General features: G+C 36.0%; 1 protein-coding gene across 1 annotated transcript; it reads right to left on the bottom strand.

Annotated features, from left to right (window-relative positions):
* Positions 1–491: 491 nt before the first annotated feature.
* On the bottom strand, positions 492–19,401 carry LOC121248231 (sister chromatid cohesion protein SCC2). The gene is given in 31 exon segments (XM_041146630.1): positions 492–948; positions 1,095–1,220; positions 1,312–1,404; positions 1,632–2,055; positions 2,135–2,399; positions 2,402–2,424; positions 2,506–2,639; positions 3,239–3,321; positions 3,324–3,471; positions 3,539–3,643; positions 3,728–3,889; positions 4,754–4,862; positions 5,720–5,889; positions 7,253–7,405; positions 7,482–7,727; positions 7,730–7,780; positions 8,397–8,564; positions 8,699–8,857; positions 9,013–9,063; positions 9,136–9,343; positions 9,439–9,968; positions 10,143–10,574; positions 10,669–10,855; positions 10,956–11,052; positions 11,286–11,397; positions 11,476–11,583; positions 12,822–13,078; positions 13,212–13,308; positions 13,461–13,597; positions 17,625–17,734; positions 18,853–19,401. Coding segments are annotated over 31 exon segments (5,445 nt in total). The 5' UTR covers positions 19,131–19,401; the 3' UTR covers positions 492–726.
* Positions 19,402–21,129: the final 1,728 nt, after the last annotated feature.

Below are 21,129 nucleotides of genomic sequence, written 5' to 3'. Positions count from 1 at the left end.
TGCAACTTTCTTAGCACAAAATTAAATATATGGGTCCTCCCAATTCCCCAATTTCATATTTTTCCACTTTGTACCTTCCCAATCAAATTAAAATCATATAGAAAATAAGTGCAAAGTAATGACGACCAGCTTCCACCAAGTACTATGAATGCTTAGCTTTATTCTTTTTCTCCCCTGTGGTGTTTGTGTAACCCACAATAATGAAACCTTTTCCACATGCCAGGGGGGAAACGAATAGAATGGATTCATCCTTAGTGCAGTTTAAGATGTGACGAAATGATTTCATTTCAATAATGTAGGAAAGCAACCTAAAGTTTCAAATAGAAATCCCTCAATTTCTTATATTAGAAAGAGAAAAAATAAATAAATAACACAGTATAGATTCAAGAATGGGTATACGGAAGAATCAATAATAATAAGGAAATCTGTTGAAAACAAAAAAAAAAAAAAAAAAAAAAAAAAAAAAAAAAACTACTCAAGAGGCAATCTAGTAGGAGAAAGTGAATTTCATTAACAAAAAGAATGCTACGACTATAATGCCAAACCAATTACATGATGGAAACAGCCAGAGAAGGCGCTCCCAACTACCCAGTACCATTCCAGGCCCTTGGATGCCCTTTTTCGGCTCTGTTTCCAGATTTCTATTCTTTTCTCTCCTATTCTCTTTCTATTCCTTTCCTACTTAATATACAAGTTAGCCTACCTGTCACATACTTACAACAACTATCATCGCTGCCTACTTCCCCTATTGCTGTTACCTTTTCTGCCGCTATTACTTAGCCTGCGAACCCCACCTGTCCAGTCCCCATCATCATGATCATCTTCATCATCTTCACCTCCCAAGTATCCGGATTTCCGTCCTTTTCTGGGGGTGGGCCGCTTCCTCTTGGTATTTGCTGTGTAAAGCGAATAATCAACCACATCATCCTTCAGAGAACTCTTGAATTCCTGTAAAGAAAGAAATCCAGTAAAAAGCAATGTTAAAGAGAATATTGCTACAGCTAACTCTCAGCAAGCTTGCTCAGTCCAGTGAAAAACACATGCGACAGAGTAAAATGGATTGTCATGATCAAACCATAGCCCACACACACTACCTGATATCTTTGTATCAATTCTTGATGGGTGGTAGGCAAACTAGTGCGTATTTCACCAATGGCGAAGGGAATGTTCTGTCTGGAGAGAACCTCACCAGGTTTTGCAGGTTCATTTGGGGAAAAAGCCTGGTTACAAAGTAGAAAATATGCATTAACACTAAGTTCATTAATTATATCCAGATTTACCATGGCGGGAACAAACTTTACATAGCTTTACCTGGCACCGGGCATCATTCAGGCTATACACAATTTTTAGGTGCCTCTTTACTTTCAAAAGAAGCTGCAACGCAGTAGCTGCCAGACAGTCAGCCTGCATAAGCACCTTAGCATCAACATATATAACCACCCACAAGAACGTACAATCAGGAAAACATGTAAAAACATAGCCTGCACATATACTGGCACTAGCATGAAATTTATTTATTCCTATAAGGGAAAAACATACTGAGATTTTTATGCAAACATTTTTGTGCTTTTCAGAGAATGAACTCTTTCTAGTGCAAAAAAGAAAATGATATAAAGAAGTCTTAAAGCCACCTGCACTTTCCGCAGATCATCCGCAGAAAGAACAATAGAAACATCAGAGCCCATGCTATGTATCTTTGTCTCCAGTGAGATGCTATGATTTGGGACAGGCTGATCAGTTGTCTCTTGTCGTATACTCTCATTCAAATCCACGGTATGGTTGAAAATAGGCTGAACAGCTGGCTCATGTTGAATTGTCCCATTCAAATCCATTGAAGCCACCTCATTGAAGTCCGGCTTAACAGCAGGCTCTTGCTGTCCATTCTCATAAGGTATCTTCTCCAGATATCTTTGTGACAAATACATACTCAAGCCTTTCATATTTGCCTCGAGTGCCCCAGCCCTGACTTGTATTACTCTATTTATAGCATAGATCAAATATAGTGGCTCATCAGGTGTTGTGAATGGTAGCAAAGCAAGTATTTCAGCACAGTACCTGTCAAAAGAAACAAGCTTATAATTCCATCTCTAAACAACTCACAAAGCAGAACTCTAGAACTAGCACCGACACTAACATCAGGAAATGGACTACAGAATCATTCCAGCTGGGGTTATCAAACTTCCGCACGATTGAGGACATAAATTTGTTTCTTGAAACTCGGTTTCCACGGATAAGCTTGTATATTCTAGAGACGCCAAGCCTTGCTTGAGAAAATGAGCCACCATCAGGTTTCCCCTTCACATTTCCTGGGACCTTGTATTGGACTTTCTGGTTTACATTTTCATGAATACCACTTATCGATTGTATAAAAATGAATGACTTTTGAAGGCCATCCCCAAACGGCTTTCAAAAAATGCAGGGTACCTGAAAAGATGCTTCATTTAGCTATATAATAAGCAAAGTTGATCGGAAAGACAACTTCATGAAACATTTAGAGGAGATTACTTCTCATTCATATTCATCAACAAATGATGAGCCAACTTTGAATTGACTTCCTGCGGATCTGTTTCAAGGGCTATAAGGTACGGGACACAAGTAATGGGATGAACAAGACCCTGGCGCAGCACAACTTCAATAATCTATTGTAGCAGCATAGAAAGAAAAATGGGAAAGAAATTAGCAAGTTCACTGATGGCAGAACAAACCAGAGAATAATGGCATGAAATTCAACTATTTCATTAACAAAGAGTGGTTAAAACCAGACCATTTCTTGATACTCCCTCCATTACAATGTGTCAACTCTACATGGCATCATTATCGATGAAAAAAACTAATTTAATTAAATTCCTAAGATGTCCACTCAGAATTAGAGATGGAACAACCTTTTAATGAGAAAACTTTTTTTTGCTCCTTGAAAAAAAATCTCTTCTAAAAAAATGCACCATGTTTCTACTTTTGGAAATTGCAGTTATTTTGGGTCATTTCAAAAGGTCAATAAGACATAAATAAGGATGGAGTAGCACTGTCAAACCCTCCAAGCAAAAATGAGTTTATTTTCGTTCTACAAAAGAGTGGTCCCAACAGTCAGGGTACAAGTCATTATTCTGATCTGATTGTAAGCTTCTAAGGTGCCACTTGTAGTAAAAGTGAGATGTTATTCCTCCATCTGTTTTTTAGGACTATGCAGTTTCTCAAAATCAATCATACAGAAAGTAACATACAGAGGCTAGGTTCTCACCTTAAGGGCTGATTGCCGAACCGGTTCATTGAAGTCCAGACATCTACCTAAGATACTATCCCAATACAACTGAACTATACCCCACATATATTAGTATCTCCTGCGCCTGCAGCAACAGGTACACTGTGGCCACCTTCTACAGAACAATGAATTGTATTGTTGCTTGCTTTATCTGTTCCCATTTGACTTTCCGCATCAAGAAGATATTCGTATAAGTTTTGCAACGCTTGCATCTGTTTTACAGAATGATTCAGCAACATATTGAATGTGGTAACACGTATTAAAACTTTTCATTATTACCTTAATTCGAACATCACAGCCAGAAGACAAAGTTGCCTCTAGTATTTTCCCGATATCATTTTCCAACATATATTCAGGCCAAGCAATTAAAACAAAGCCTAATGCCTACAAAAGTTAAAAAGGCAGCATAAGTTGACTTAAAAATTAAACGAACCACTAGAAAAATAAAAAAGGGATGAAAAGTGTTACCTGCAATGATCTAACCTTCACGATGAAATCCTCCATGCGGAGATATTTTTTGAACAAGCTGAGACTACTGACCACATCAATACTTCTGTTACTGGAGTCGCTCAGCAAAGATTTTCCATAGCGTATAAGCAATCCAAGGCAAAAAAGGGACCGCCCCACTTGCTGAAATAAGCAAACAAAAACAGCGATTTATCTTAAGAGTATATCCTAATTCGTTTGTTTCTGTATCAAATATATACACATGAAAAATAAAACAAAAATAACATAAGTAAATCATCTCAAGGAAGATTTATTTCCAATAGAAAGAAACAATACACTATTTTTTCAGATGGCAACAAAATGGAAGACATTGAATTTTGAAAGCATCTTTTTCTTTTTGTTTGTTTGGGGGGGGGGGGGGGGGGGGGGAAGCTGACAGGAATCATACAAAAAGTGAAATTTTTTTAACATGGGAACTCCCAAAACAGTTCATTTATATTAATCCATCAGTTTCTATAATCAGGAAATACATATAAATTAATGAACCATTCAACAAATATAATACATCACATGTCAACCAATTCATACATACTGCAGCACATCAGAGTAGATTTTTCAATAAATGAAATTTAAAATATATCTAATGTTATATATCACCTTCATATGTAGATATCAGTTGAAAATATTTAACATGATTTCCGTGCACACACATTACTGATGCCCTCATCCCAAGCAGAAGGGAGCCACTCTAGGGAACCTTACCGCTCTAAAGGTTATGAAGCAACTAGGGAATCAAAATGTTAAAAAACCTTGTGATTTTCTAGCATCCAACAACCAGTGGTAACTCCCACAGTGCACCCAACTGATAATGCTACTTTGATCTGTTCTAGAAAACCTAGTAGCTTCAAACTTCATCAAATCCAAATCACTTTAATTCATGCATGGCTATTAAACACCCAAAAAAAATCAAAGAAACAGGTAACCAGATTGACAAGAAATTGAAATGACTACAAACATAAGATACTAATTCATGATTATGCCACCGACCTGCTTGTTATCAGCTGGCTGAGTATCCAAACGTTTAAAAAACACCTGAATAAGATATTCAATCACACTAGCAGCTTTTCCTGCAACTTTGCCCAAAGAGCAAAGACACCTGGGATGGGAGAAGTTATTAGCCATAGAAGATATTTCAAAACTGAAGACACTTTCTGCTAAGGAAGAAATGGTATAAACAAGAATTATAATAATCCCAACTCAAAACAACAAAAATATGTCAAATTCTTGGGGACTCCCCAAAAATATTTTTAACCTCTAAAGGGCCAAAACCACTGCTTAATGTCAAAAACCTTATTTATTTTTTTTTTTTTATGGGCAAAAAACCAGAAAAGTTATACAATACATATTACACAGAAAAAGGAATTCCCACTATAAAATTTAGCTAGAAAACCAAAAACAATACGAATCAATGGTGTATGGTGCCAAATACACATATAACACTGATGATGTATAGTAGAATTATAAGTACAACCATGTCAACACTAAGATTTGTAGCACCAAAGACTCAAACTGACTTTCTAAGATATTAACAACCCATTTACAGTTTTTTGGGCATTTGGTATTCAATCGAACTAATTGCTTGGCTGCAGAATTGGCCAAAAAAATAGGGTCGTGCAGTTTTTCCCACTCTTTTTATAGATAGAACAAAATTTTATTAGTAGTCATTGAAAAAGTAGGCTTAGGCAAGAACACAGGACGTATACAAAGGGAAACACCTAGTTAGGAGCTGGAAGCAGATAGAAGAAAGTCATAAGAATTGAGTCCATTAACATTTCTATGACACAAAATCATAACTTTTTCACGAATTGGAACCTCATTCAAGTAGGTCCATTTGGACCCACCCGCAACTGAACTGCAAATACCATGACCACGCAAGCCAAAACCGTATATCATAAGATGATGATGAATGATGAACAAGGAAAGTAACAAAAAGATCTGAGAACATGAGGTTACTTGATGCATGCATGGACAACTGTCAAAAAGGAATGCCGAACAATCATGTGCTTCAAGTCCTGCTCGAGTTCTTCAACAACAGTTTGAGGTAATTTTCGGAGCAATGGTAGAACAGAATCAATTATAAAAATTACACTCTCCAGTAACTGAGCAACCATTCGATTGTCAACCTGAATACAAAATGATCAAGTTAAAAACAAGCATGCTATCTTCCCAATCTTAATTGTTTATGTAATAAAACGTTTTTCCCATTAAATGAGTTTCTACCGGTCTTACCCACTATTGGATTTGAACTAACAGAAAAGAACAAAAAAAGAAAATAAAAGGTGAAGTAAAAAAGGTACATTCTAGATGGTGCCCACAAACTGAAATGTCCAACAGAGGACAAATTCTGACACTCTCATTATACAGCATAGTTGTTTAAGTCGAAAGAAATGCAAGATAGGCTTCTGTGGTCATTTATTAAATGTTTTTAAGCTAAAATGACTAATTCGATTCATTGTACAGTATCAGCAATGGATATTAAACAGGCAGAAACAACATATTGACTATCCACATGGGAGTAGCACGTGCACACACAGCTATTGAGCTTTGCTCTCTCCTACATGGTACCTTGGAATCATATTGGTAGATCTCAAAACACAACACTTAAGAGCTATCACATAGTTTTGACAAAGCCAAACAAAATAAGTGCTTTACAGCAAAAGAAATGGACTGACCCATGTATATCAATAGGTACTATTGGTAGCCTCACATGGTTGGAATAAACAAATAAAAAAAGGGGATAGAAGCCAGCTCTTCAGGCTATCTATACAGCAAGTCTAAGAGCAGTCTCAATGGATTAGCCAAATGCCAAAAAAATAGATGTTGAGAGCTACTGGGATAAAATTTAGTCCACATTGGATTAGGTAAAGCATTTGAAAGTTAATTTTTGCTACAATATATCTAAAACAAAAGTCAAATTTGATGTATACTGTAGATGAATCAAATATTTTTTTAATTATTACTTTTGGCACATTCTCTCTCTTATCTTCTCTTGGCGCCAGTGCAACTTGAATCTGCGAACTTTGCAATGTGTTGGTAAAGCTCCAAACATGCAAATTCTGGACATGATTACTAATTAATTAGAATATGATTACTAATTAACATATAATAGGTATAATGGTAAAAAATGATAAAATTAATTAATAATTTAATCATTTAAAAAAATAAATTAATATTATTTTATTACTATAAAATGAATAAATGAATAAGCCAATGTGGAGATTTGATGTGAATGGAATAACTAAAGTCAAATTCATCTCATATTATTTTATTATTATATAATGAATAAATGAATAATCCAATGTGAAGATTTGATGTGAATGGAATAGCCAAAGCCAAATTCATCTCATATTAGCTAAAACTCGGGTTTGGCTTTGGCTATTCCAATGAGCGTGCTCGAGAAATGAAATGAAGAAAAGTTTCGCGAACATTTCTGGAAAAAAAATATATACTAGAATGAACAGAACCCAAATGTTTGCAATAGATAACCTGGGTCTTAAGATATGGCTGTAGGGTAACCACAAACTGAGAAAGATCAGAGGCAGGGGCACAGAGTTTTGGATCCACAACACAAAATGCATGCAAGACCAGCACATAAGGGAGTGCACGCACCTCCACTTCCTCACTGTTCATTTCCTCTACCTGACCAAGATTAAATTGTCAAATTTATTTGTAAAGAAGCATCAAAAAGATGAATTTGTCAAAATGCAATGAGTACCTGCAATATCTTTTCCAATAAGCACTTGCACATTAATTCACAACGTTTGCGCACCGATGTTAGGGACACAGGGTTGATCCCAGCAGCCTTAGCTGATTGTGGGAAAAAATCAAGAGCTAAGTTGCGCTTAATAACAGTGACAAGAAGTTGGTGATTTGGCATCCTCCTCAACATTTCAACAATCTGCTCTGTTCTTTTAGCCACCTCCAGTGGAACAGAACTACCATCTCCAAAACAAGTCTCTCTGAACCAGAAGGTTCCTCAAACCAGAACTCATAAAATGTCTTGCAAACAAGATCCTGTAGAGGAGAGAGAAACAAAACTGGGACCTATATTCAAAAAAATAAAGTAGACTTCTAATGAATGGAAGAACATAGTACCTTATTTTGCACCCACGTAAGGAAATACAAGAAGGTTGTCAAAGGAACAGACAAATGGGTAACCTTTTTCCACCATCTTTTACCTTCTTTTTTTTTTTTATAAGCAAATAAATAGATATATAACTCATCAAGAAATAAGTAAATAGATCATAAGAATCTTCCAGATACTAACAAAAGTCTATATATGTTTTCACCATAAAGGTTTTTTTTTTACAAGGAAATTGAAATTTTATTCAAAAATGCAAAAAACATAGTCCAAGTACACCCCAAAAAAAGGCCCATAGGGGTTGGCTCAAGAGGTAAAGGCCTTGGTCTTGGTGGCATGCTCCCTCCAAATCTCGGGTTCAAATCCTCTTGGGTGCAAATAATTTCTAGGGACCATCGGACTGGGGGAACTTCCCCTTGGATTACCCAAGGTGCACCCCCGAGATTAGTCAAAACTTTGTTCTCAGACACCCAGTACCGATCAAAAAACAATGCACACCCCAAAAAAACGCACAGAAGTAATAATCTGACTTGATTGCTTCAAAATTACCTGAATACTTGATTCATCATCACTAACACGAGAAATTATCTCAATACAAGCACTTGTAAATCCAGAGAAGTTGCCATTTGAAGTGCACATATCCCGAATAATTTTGATAGCTCGTTTTCGAACGCTAATTCCAGTATCTTTAATTCTCTCAGCAACCTTCTCAAAGTACTACAACACCAAACAATTTTGGAATAAGAGCAAAGCAACAACAAAGCATCTACCAAGCAACTACATGAATTTTGTTGTTGTTTTTGTGTGGAGGGTGGGGTGGGGTGGGGTGAGGTTTTTTAGATTAAACATACCTGCAAACCAACATCAGGATGTGAAGCAATGTGCCTGCCCACAAGTTCCAGTGCTGCTTCCCTTACAGATATTGCAGAATCACAGAACCTTCCCTCAACAGCTAATTGCACACGTCTATCGCACAGTACCTCAGGATCAGCTTCTACAATAATACTAACCTGCTTGTCATATTTAAGTTAAAAAAGAAGAATAAAAGAAGAGAAGTAGGAGAAGGGTAAGAAGAATAAGACAATAAATCTTGTTTACATGACCTCACAAATTGCTTAATTTCCATTGAAGGCTCAAAAGTTAAAGGGAAAAAAAATCCACTTACCGCTCTTAGAGCCTTGGCCCTAATTACAGGAGAATTCTCCCTCAAACTTGCCTGAAATCAATTGTATCGTTAGAATAAGGTACAACCTGATAAATCCCAAAGGAAAGGAAATGTTCTACTAACCAGAAGCATATGAAGAATCTTATCAAACCCTCTGGAGAAGGAGTTCTTTTGTCCCAATGCCAAAGTAATCTTCTTGACTGAATCCCTTGTCAACAATGAAGTAGTTCCAGAATCACGTATTATTGCTTTTGATTTCAATCTAGCAAGATAGTATATGAGCTTCTGCTGAGATTGTGGATCATCCTTGTACCACAAGCAAAGATAAAACCTGCACATGCATTAAAAAATGTACAAATGTATCATTCCTTATGACATCAATGCAACCACAAGTTTCATAAAGAAAAAGATCTAATGAGTACAAACCAGCGCACAAAGAGATGAACATCATCAGAACCAACATCTTGCAGGTAATTCAATAGCAGCTGTTGAACAATTTCAACTTTTGCAATTGTATCAGAAGCTTCAGGGTTCTTTTCTGACAAATTGTGAGTCTTTTTCCCACCATCCTTGCATTGCGACTTACAGTATGATTGTAATACGAGAAGTTGCTTCCTGCAGATGCAAATCTGACACTGCCAGCTTCTATTAGGAACTTCATGCTCTCTTACACCCATGCAGTCAGCATGAAACAACCTCTGACAACCTTGACATGTAAAGAACAACTTTTCAACCCTTCCATCCAAACAAATAGAACACGAACCTTTTGGATAACTGCGATCAACATCACTGGCATTATCCAATTCCTGTAGTATCCAAAATTTGTCCATCCTGCAAAGCACCGAATCACGCTTCAATCTCGCAGCTATTGTACCAAGAAGGTCAATGGCCATTGTACGTGCAGAGATGTCTTTAGATTTCAGCCCAGCATTCTGGAGTAACAAGACACACAGAACCTGCAAAACCACAATCACTACCTCAGCAAGGAAAGTAATCTATTGCAGAACTCATTGCCGAGGGCTTTTGCACCCTCAGGATTAGTCGAGACACTATTCTCAGACACCCAGTGCCAATAAATAAATAAATAATAATAATCTATTGCAGTTATGAAAACAATAATGTCAATGTACCTCCAAAATAGGAGCTGAAGCAGGATATTCAGGCAAATTCAATGTTGTCAGCAAATCCATAACAAGATTCTCCATCATTGCTTTCATCTCAGATGCATCTTGAGTCTTCAAACTTGCAAAACGCTGAAGCACACGGGTCCAAAAAAGACAACATGCCTCTGTGGCTGACTCTTGACATTTGGTTGGGTAACTAGAATCAATTGAGACTTCTAAAATGGGATTGCCACTTGTTGCTTGCCTTAAAGCTTCAGGAAGGTTTGCACTACAGTGAACCAACTGAATCAGCAAAGCTGTTATCATCTGAATCTGCCTTTGTTCTTCATCAGGCAGGTGATAGGATCTTAATGCTCGCTTTGAGGATGGTAACTTCCAAAGCAGCTGAAGTATTTCATCTATCACATAAGTACGATGTTGTGTATATGAATAGAATATCTGTACCACCATGGGAAAAGGCCAGGATTTTAATTCATATGTGGTAAAGTAAATCATAAGTTGTCAAGAAGCAACAAAAGAGACAGAAATGTACCCCACTAATTAAACCAATTGCCTTCAGTTGCAAGAGTTGGATATTATCCACCAAGAATGTCGTGAAGCTCGTTTTCAAAAGTTGTAAGATGCAACTATCAGATAATCTCTCTATTAACAATAAATCCTTGAGTAAACTAAGAATAGTGCACATTTTCTGAAGAATAGTATTCATTGCAGCAGAGACCCTATCAAAGAAAACACAAACTATGAGAACAAGACTCACTTCAGATACACAAAATATCGCCTTAATATTCAATGAAGATTAACTGCTAATGATAATCACACTTGTTTAATGATGACTTCTTCACTCGAACAGTCTTAATGCTACGCCGCTTCTTGCTTGCCAAACCAAATTCAGGACCAGGCTCTTCATCTTCATCACCTGAAATAACATGAGAAGAAAAGTTGCACAGTTACTACAACATGTTCAGGAAATGAGATATGGACAGCTAGAATGAGGCATGAATGATTCCAATATCTTTTGTAACAAATCATTAAAGAGGATGAACATGTATATAATCTAATGGGTTCAAAATTACTGCAGTCGGAAAATAAAGAAATAGGAAAGTAGGTTAGGGACAAAATCCAGCTTTCTTGCAAAAATCTAAAGCAAACCTTCAAATTCTCCATTTTCGCTTGGTTTATGCAAAGCACGATATGATGGATCATACGCACACATAACATCCATAATCTGATGCCTAGAGAACTCCAGAATTCTTTCAATTATCTGATATTGGACAATTATAACCATATTATATTAGAATAATACTATGAGCACTTAAAGTAACCATATTAGAGTATTTACCTCTTCTTTATATAGCTGCTTTTGCATTTCATTGTAACCCATCACTGCTAGAGCAGCATGAATAGACTCCAGAGCACAAAAGATCGATGAAACTACATCTGAATCTGACTGGAATGATACAGAAATAATTAATAAAGGCACATCAAGAACAAAACAAAATATATATTTGGTATCAAATCAGCGAATTACACAGTAAAAGTGATTACAATAAACCCTTAACGCATAAATAACATGGAAACAGAGATTGGAATATCAAAGTACATCACAAGATTCAAGAGGGACAGGAACAGAGTCCAAAATTAAGAAAATATCTAAGAGAAATGTTTTAGCCACAAAGAAATCCCACAAAAGTAAACCCACAAATTGACATGACTTGATGTAGTACGTTAGATTGTAAAGCTATTTTTATTGTGAAGTAGATCTAACATATTATATGAAGTCATGACAGTTTATAAATTTACTTTTGTGAGATCTCTTTGCGGTTGTAACACTTCTCAATATCTAAACATAGTAGTTCCAGTCACATTAACCAAAAAAAATCCCAAAGAGGCATTAAAGCACCCTCACAACTATCCAAATCCTTTTTTTCTCTTATTTTTAGTCAATGACAAACACTAAAACCTTGAAGCCACCTCATCCCTATAGATTGACTTCAAGGAGATGCTAGACGTAGGAGCACAAATTGGATTCAAATGCGGTTTTGTGGGGAACGAAGTTAAACAAGAACCAACCTTCCAGAAAAAAGGCATGGTAATCTAAGCACATCTAGAAGCAGTGAAGTGATAAAAAAGAGGTCAACCAAAGAAAACAAGAAAAGAACAAGAAGTTAGCAAAAACGTTATAAATAGATTATATTTATTAATTTTACCTATCAAATATTTTTTTCATTTTACATGAATAACAGTGCCAGTTGTTTTGCTTGTATATCTCATTGCAAACAAGAGATATAAAAGGAACTCATTCCATACTTCAAGCATTATGTGAAAAGTAGAATTTATACACAAAAATAACTAAAAGTATCAAAATGCACCAGCATGGAGAGCTTATTAGCTATTAAGATACCAAGACTAACGGACTAGCTAAGGTGGAAAAAGTGAAAAAATCAATATATTGCAAGGAACTTACAGTCACCATTTAATTAGCTGGAAAGTATTAGCTCAATAGCAACAAAAAAAGTACATACAATATTAAGTACAATGACAAAACTGGGAGTAAAAATTAAACATTGAGGCTTGCATACAACTGAAGAGAGAATGTGAGATAAAGTTGATAAACCATTTCAACAGGGAGAATAAATTACTACCCTAAGAGATTGCAGAACACAAATGTAATGATAACAGGCTTACGTGCTCGCATTCATCTATTGACAAGCCTTCTGCTCGATGTATCTGATGATCTAGAACCTTTAACAGCCTAACAAGAACATCTACAGGAACCAAATGTAGAAGTTTCTTTGAACGGATAGACATTATTTCAGTTACAAGCATTCTAAGATCAGAAAGAGGAACTGATAACCACTCTGCTTCATCCCGATCATCACTAGGAATTTCAGCTCTACCACAGAAGTCCTCTAACAACTCACAAAAGCTTCCGATGGTGGCATCTGAACAATGATTAAGCCAAACTACTTATATGTATATAAATTAAATAAATGAGGTAGAGAGAAGGGGAGAGAGCGCGAGAGTGAGAATTTACAAAGATCATAATAGTAATAATAATAAAACAGAAAAATCAACCTTGAATCTCAGCGTGATCCGGTCCAACTGATGATGAGAAGTCATCGCCACCTTTCTTCTTGAGTTTTGGTTTTCTGGAAGACGACGTTGATACATGCTGCAATTTCATCTTCTAGATCAGTAAAATAATTTCTTGTGTACTTGGGCTATGCCTATTCTTATTAATACTACCGTTTACTTACCAAAAAAAAAAAAGATCAGTAAAATAATAACTCAATCATCAATTTCTAAAATGACATTCATACATACATTGGTAACAACATAGTCAGTATGATAATTGTGAGCAGCACTATTGCCTCTTTGAGCTTGAACTGTGACAGGCACACTTTGTTCAAAGGGCTTCTTTTCTGATACTGTACCGCTAGATATTTGCTCCTTAATAGGACCTGAGAAACTTGAACAATGCAATAAACAATAAGGAGAGCAACATTAAACCTATTAATGAAATAACAATGAGATGACAAAGCAAAGAATCCTGAAATAAGGACAAAAACATTAAATTTATTACTTAAGATAAACAAAATACAAACTGGGCGATGTTTTAAAAAGAAACAGAAAAACGGGTTGGAATCCAGAGGCACAAGAACTTTTCTCTTAAGTTTGACAAGAGCAAAGATTGCAATAGATCCCACACACTGGCCAATGTAAGTTATTTGGAAAAAAGAAATATATTGCATTGTATTCAGTAAGGTAGATTTTTTATCCATACATCAACTAGTAGGGATCAAGCGAGCACTATAAGGGGCTGGACTTAGTCGTGGGTTTTGGCGGTGGGCCAAGCATGGATGAGGGAGGGCGGGGGGTAGATCCTTCGGGTTTGAAGGCCACAACTGTGCCGACAAAGGGCATTTCAATGCCGTCACAGATAGGGTAGTTGGACGCTGGCATCTTTGTCCATGCCAGTGTCACCATGCCTCCTAAGGGAACTGTAGGACCTCAATCACCATATGCAGATAGGGTTGGTACTTCTGTCCAGGGTTCATCCTTAGTTGAAGACAAAGGACGCTCCAGGGTCTCGAATATTTTGGAAGAAATAGTCAAACCTCTTTTGGAAGATGCAAACAGGGTTGCAAAAGGTAGTGCTTCCCCTTCTTGTGCTACGGAGGGAACAGTAGGGCCAGACAAAGCGACACGACAAGGATCATTGGGGGGTGGTGCAAAGTCGAGCAATGTTGGTAGAGGGGAGGAACCTGTAATGGTGGCAGAAACAATGGACACTAGTGGTTTGTCGTTGGTGCCTCATGTGCGGGAAGGTTTCGAATTGGGAGTGCAGTTGGGTACGGTGGCCGGAGATAATGCCGTTCCCTTGGTTTTCCATTAAACGATATAGCAGGTTCACCATCAGATTGGGTTCTAAATAAAGTTAACAGACTTCAGCAAATCCTGGGGCTTTCATATGGAGAACAGGGAGAATATAAAGATCAATTTAAAACTCTACTCACTGCGATTAAGGCGAGTCACGCGCTTGTAACCAAATCACATTTTAAGAAAAGCAGGGAGTTAAAGCGTCTTCTATGTTCAATCAACTACGATGCTAAGGGAGGTAGCTTAAGTCGAGGGAATAATAAAGGGAGGGCATTGTGAAGATGATCTTGTTGTGGGATGTTCGGGTAGAGGATTAGTTTTATGGAAACAAGGGGCTAGGGTTACGGAGGTGTGTCCAATTCAAGCTTGGTACATTTTGGGTAGGTTTCATGGGATTTTTTGGTCATTAGGGGTTCTCTTGTATGGGCTAGGTGTTTTCTTGTATACGCCCAATATGCTTGGTTACTCCTATTGATTTCTATATATAATATTTTTACTTATCAAAAAAACAAACATCAACTAGTAGACATGCTAAGTAATCCTTTCTAATAAGCAATTTAAGACTTGAAATAATTATTTGAATCCTGTCCACTCGAAAAAAGAAAATATTATTTTATTTTTACAATTAATAAGAGATTTTATTACCAAGAATAGGCACAGCACAAGTACACGAGAAGTATACAAGAGAAAATACCTACACCTACATACACTCAAGAAACTGAAAAAAGACTAAAACAGATTGAATAAATCATCTTCATTCAATACAAGAGCCTTAGCCTACAAACTCAAAGTAATACAGAAAATATTATATATTTAGAGAGATTTATTATTAGGCAAGTCAATACTAAAGTAGCGCTGCAAGTGAAATACAAACTAAAAGAAACGGTATAGCTCTTTATTTACCATATTTTTCTTCTTTAAAACAATGATGGCTCAGACACGTTCTACGACGAACCACATAACTCAATGTAAGTAGTCAAGTTGAACACACCAAAAGGATGAGAAGAACTACAGTGGAACTGAATGAAAATGGCAAGGAACAAACATGATGTCCAAGAACTCAAACAAGAACTGTCCAAGATAGAGATGAATGGTTGGAAGTAGTATAACCAATTACAATCCATGCAGCTTGATGATTGAATGGGTTCAATGCATTGAAGCTTGTCACAAAACTCACACTCTTTGCTCAACAAGATTTGATACATTTAAAAAAGGGCGTGTTTAGAAATTTTGAACCATGATTCTTGGAAAGCAACAGACACAAGTACAAACCATTAAACAAATCCTTAAATCAGCACCACATTGGGTCTGCCAATACACATCAAGGCCATGCCTCCTGTTTAACAAGAGGCAACCATGTTGTCTCAGAATACAACAAATGGTTTTTTTTCCTGCCTTTGTAAGAAGAGAGGAGGAGATATATAATGCAGTAGTCGTGTTGCTAGCAGGGGCCTTGTATCCTCCATAATCCACTTCCCCCAGGCAGCCCTTTTCCTTTTGTTGCCTTACCTGCCCAACAGCCCTTTCATTCCTTCTTGTTACATATAGCACAATAAAGACAAACAAACTTCCCTCATGCATCATCAAGCAAAATGTAGATCTTATGGAAGAAAGATGCATATTCTATCATTATGGACATTTCCTCTACTCAATACTTCCTGACATGGTTACCAAAACAAATAATTTCTGAATTTCCCATCACAGAGCATCAAAATGCATCATTATTTCCATAAAAACACTGGTCTAAGTCACATTTGCATATCAAAATCAATGGAAATAGATAACTCAATTTATGATGTCCATCCTCCTACTTATGCTTACGAGCAAAGATGCAGGATATTTAGTAGATCTAGTTTAGATTACAAGCACAATCCCACTACCCACAAACCCGAGCCTCCTAAGCACTACGTTACCCATTCCCTCTTATGAAGAACTTTTGTCTTACCATGCAAGAGAACCAACCATCTTGAATAGACGAATTAGGCAGATTAGGCTCTATAACGGGCTAGGATGAGTTAATCAACCAAGAGAAAACTCTTAATGGTCCACAAAAATGAAATCATGGACATAAGACATACAATCATAAAAGGAACAGAACATAAAACACCATGATTTTTTTCTGATACCTTGTAAACAGCCCAGCCCATACACTGAAAAGGCAGTTACTCCACGTAGAGTTCTAAATATAATTACAAGGAACACAAAGTCCTTGATTTCCTCCTTATAGATTTCTTTTTTTGACAATTAAATATCAAAGAAAATAAATCAATTTTTTATCTTAAGGATTTTTTTTTTTTTTTTTTTATGTCGGGGAACCTCTCCAAGGTAAGGCCCTTCAAACCCACCCCTGCAGAGTAAACCTGGTCCCGTGCACCGCACCCTCGAAAGTTTCCCTACACGGAACTGGTTAAATTGCTGGCTTTTCACCAGGGGGTGTGGCCCCAAATGATCGTTTACACCCATGAGGTGTTGAACCTTGGACCTTGAAGAGAGTGATACCCCAAGACCAAGGCCTTCACCACTTGGGCCAACCCCCTTGGGATTTCTTAAAGAAAATTATATCCTTTTATTCTCACATTTCTACTCCGAGTTTTTTACAAGTAAAAAGAGATTTTATTAATCCACGTAATTAGGCAAAGCCCGAGTACACAAGAAGTATACAAGAATGAGCCTGATTACAAAACTACTCCTAGTTTTACAAATATTTCAATTGTATTACTACAGTTACTGAACCTAAAATCCACGAGGTCATTTTCTTTTACTGTAAATTGCACAAGCACCAAATAAGCTTTGAACTCATGGCAGTCTCCACCCTGTTCTTACAAGGGAATGAAATGCAATTTGAGAACAAGATATAGGGTGAGGCAATGGGATAAAGACCCACTGGACATCTGTAAGTTAAAAATCAAAGAAAGTACTAAACTAAAACAATTTATAGTACTTCCTCCCTTTCTCTTAACAGGAAATATGTGATTGCTGTGATGGTCCCAGGTTTCCACCATTAAACATCGTCGACAATAAATACTTCATCAATGAAAGCTGTTTGAATTTTGTAGATGGTAGCATTATATCCATGGGAAGAAAAGAGTAATCAAACACTTTGTTTACCTGCAGTACTGCACTCGAATGCTTCTGGATGGCATTGCAAAACTTGGTCATGTAGTTCTAAAGGTTCCGCATGGCCATATGAAACTACCCTTGCATCCTTTTTGAGATTCCTGTAGATGACACCAAATATGAGCAAAGGAACAACAGTGACTACAGCCACAATTAGTTAAATGGAAAAAATGCCAACTTCAATACGAAGAAGAATAAATGCATATTACAAATATCTCTAGTGGTAAAAGACAGGTCTAAATTAATTAATGGTTTTTTCATTATAAGGAACTGCGTGTTTTTTTATTAGCACTGGGTGTCCGAGAACAAAGTCCCAACTAATCCCAGGGTTGCTTAGGCTCTCAGCAAGGAGTTTCTCTCAAGTGCACCTCGGGTAATTCAAGGCGAAGTTCTGTCTAATAGCCCCTAAAAATTGTTTGCACCCAAGAGGATTTGAACATTCTAGAGATAGAATACCACCAAGACTAAGGTCTTTACCACTTAAGCCAACCACTTCAACTTGCATGTTTTGATCTCTTCATGCCAATAAGCTACCATGCAGCTCTTTTACAATCTTAAATAGTTACCATTCAAACACTCTTTTTTCTTGGGCTTTGATCATTGATTCTAATGGGGATAGTTTTCACAACTTGCTTGTATCCATTCATAGTTCCTAGATAATGCTAGGTGTAATCCATGTAAACAACCTATGTACTTGGGCTATGCCCCTTTCCAATCAATAAAGCATTATTCTTACTTATCAAAAACGAGCATTGACGTATCACAAATATTTACCAAACTTTATATTTCCCAAGCACGCCAAATTTAAATTTTCCAAATTATACTAAAACGTACAAAACACAAGAAAAAATATCAAACCAATAAAAATACGTGCAAAAGAGAAACGATTTCAACTAATAACAGCCGCATTGTAAAATCAAGATTTTGAATTGCAGCCAAAACAATTGATTAACATTTGAAATAATCAATTATTGTCACACGTAAACAGAAAATTGACACCAGTATCACACTTTAAACAAGCCAAATCCGTTAAGGTTCGAACTGCTTATAAGCTAAGCCACTTCAAGATTCAAATTCAAAATAAATAAATAAAAACGATGTATATCAGTGGAGCACATATGTGATAGCGAACTAAAATTACGTTTTCAACTATTTCCGCTTACTTCCGAAACACAAATTGAATGTGAAAGACGTCACAGGAAGCAAAGAAAACACTTACAAGTAAGACACATCGGTTTGGCGCAGCAGATCAGCGATTCTACTGGACTGAGCGAGAACCTCACTGCGGTCAAGCGAGCTGAAGCTACCACGGCCAGGCTCGTCGAAGAGTCGGAGGTCCTGATTAGATGCGCCGCAGAAGACCGGGAGCGATGGCAAAGGCAAGCACGGCGCGACTTCGGAGTGTATGGTGTTGGAGAGGCCGATGCCGCGGTGACCCCAGCCGGAGCCAGAGCCGGAGGCCGAAACCAAAGAACCGGGAATGATTTGATTGCTCATCGATTGGTGAACCGGTGAGTCCGCAATTGGCAGCGCGAGGGCATGAAGGAGTGGAGCTCGTAATAAGGTAGAAATCGGAGGGTGTTTTGGAGGGAATTAGGGTTTTTCTTACTCTCTTGGTGAGGGTTAGTCCAGAGAGGTTTGGAATTTGTAAAGCCCTAGGGAATAGATTGGGAAACAGGGAAATGAGAGAAATTGTGAAAAGCAAATGGCGGGGAAAGCTTTTTGTGGATTACAATTTTTTTGGCGTGGACTATAGATTTGGTTCTTACTTCTTAAGATGTGGAAAATGAATATGAGGGTGTCAGTTACCCGGAATCACGATATTGCCCTTTTATGACTCCGTTCTGCTTGCGCGGTAGCTTGTCGGGGAAGTGACTTCCATCAGATACTTTGGGGATCGTATTTCCGAAAAGACCCGAAGTTACCAAAGTGTCCTCTACGGATTGTCCATGTTTATGACTTAAAACGGTTCAAAATTCTCTATAATTATAATTATATTGAGAAAAAAGTCATATTTGATTAATGAATTTTTAATTTTTTTTTTAATTCAGATATATTTTTTTCAGTTTTGTAAAGGCATATAGGAGAATTCAAATAGATTCTTTTAAAAATATCTTTTATATTTGAATTCGTGAGATCAAAATTCTCTATAATTATAATTATATTGAGAAAAAAGTCATATTTGATTAATGAATTTTTAAGATTTTTTTTTAAAAACTCCAGATATATATTTTTTTCAGTTTTGTAAAGGCATATAGGAAAATTCAAATAGAATTTTTTTAAAATATATTTTATATTTGAATTTGTGAAAGTAGATATTAAGATTGCGTTTGGATATTGAACTAAGTTGAGTTGAGATGATAAAATATTGTTAGAATATTATTTTTTAATATTATTATTATTTTGAGATTTGAAAAAGTTGAATTGTTTATTATATTTTGTGTTAAAATTTTAAAAAGTTGTAATGATGAGTTGAGATGAATTTGGCTTCCAAACGAAACCAAGAGTTGAGCAGTTATTTAAACATAATTTTTTATAATATTTTTATTTTAGTTTTTGTCAAATTAGTTTGATTTTGAATTTTTTTTTTTCGTTGGAATTTACAGATGAAATTTTAAATAACAATTTGTTATTGAGAGATGTATGGGCATGTTTGGGGCATGAGATGAGACAAAAATTTTCATCACATCTCATCTCATATCATCATTACAACTTTTTCAACTCTCATACAAAATATAATAAACAATTCAACTTTTTCAAATTTTAATTCAACTTTTTCAAATCTTAAAATAATAATAATATTTTAAACTTTCATTTAAAATTAAAAATTCTCATCTCACTTCCCTATACACTCTGAGAACTTTCAATATCGAACTTAGTTCTCAAAATTTGATAGTAAAGTAAAAGAAATATGCATATGAAATAAATTTTTTAATATTTATTATTTATCTAATATTATTCAAAAAATTTATAAAAACAATAATAAAATATTATAAATCTCACTTTAACTGTGTATCTCTTCCCCCACTTAGACCCTTTAAGTTTGAGCAACAATTTATATTTTTCAACTTCGTTTGCATATTTGTTATCTAGTTAAATAAGTCTTCTATATTATCTAATATTTTATATTATCTAATCTAATTAACTTTAAATTTTTTAAATTGAGAGACGAGAGAACTTTTTATTTGATTTCACTACAAAAATTATTACGTACTTGTGAAATATGAATGGCATAATACTTTCACTGTATTATAACATACTATATAAATACTCCAAAATTAGATAATAATTACTTGCGACAATAAATAGAATAGAATCTTATATCATGTTATGTTAATATATACAGAATATTGTAAAATGTCTTTATCATTTAGAGAGATAATTATAGAGATTTTGGACATGTTTAGTTTAGATATGCTTAAAAAATTAAATGGGATGATAATTTTGTAAATAACAATAAGATGATTTGTGAATTAAGTATTTATTGGGTTTTGAA

The sequence above is a fragment of the Juglans microcarpa x Juglans regia genome, chromosome 2D (genome assembly GCF_004785595.1).
Source record: "Juglans microcarpa x Juglans regia isolate MS1-56 chromosome 2D, Jm3101_v1.0, whole genome shotgun sequence".
Classification (NCBI taxonomy): domain Eukaryota; kingdom Viridiplantae; phylum Streptophyta; class Magnoliopsida; order Fagales; family Juglandaceae; genus Juglans; species Juglans microcarpa x Juglans regia.
This window is presented reverse-complemented; position numbering and strand designations above follow the sequence as displayed.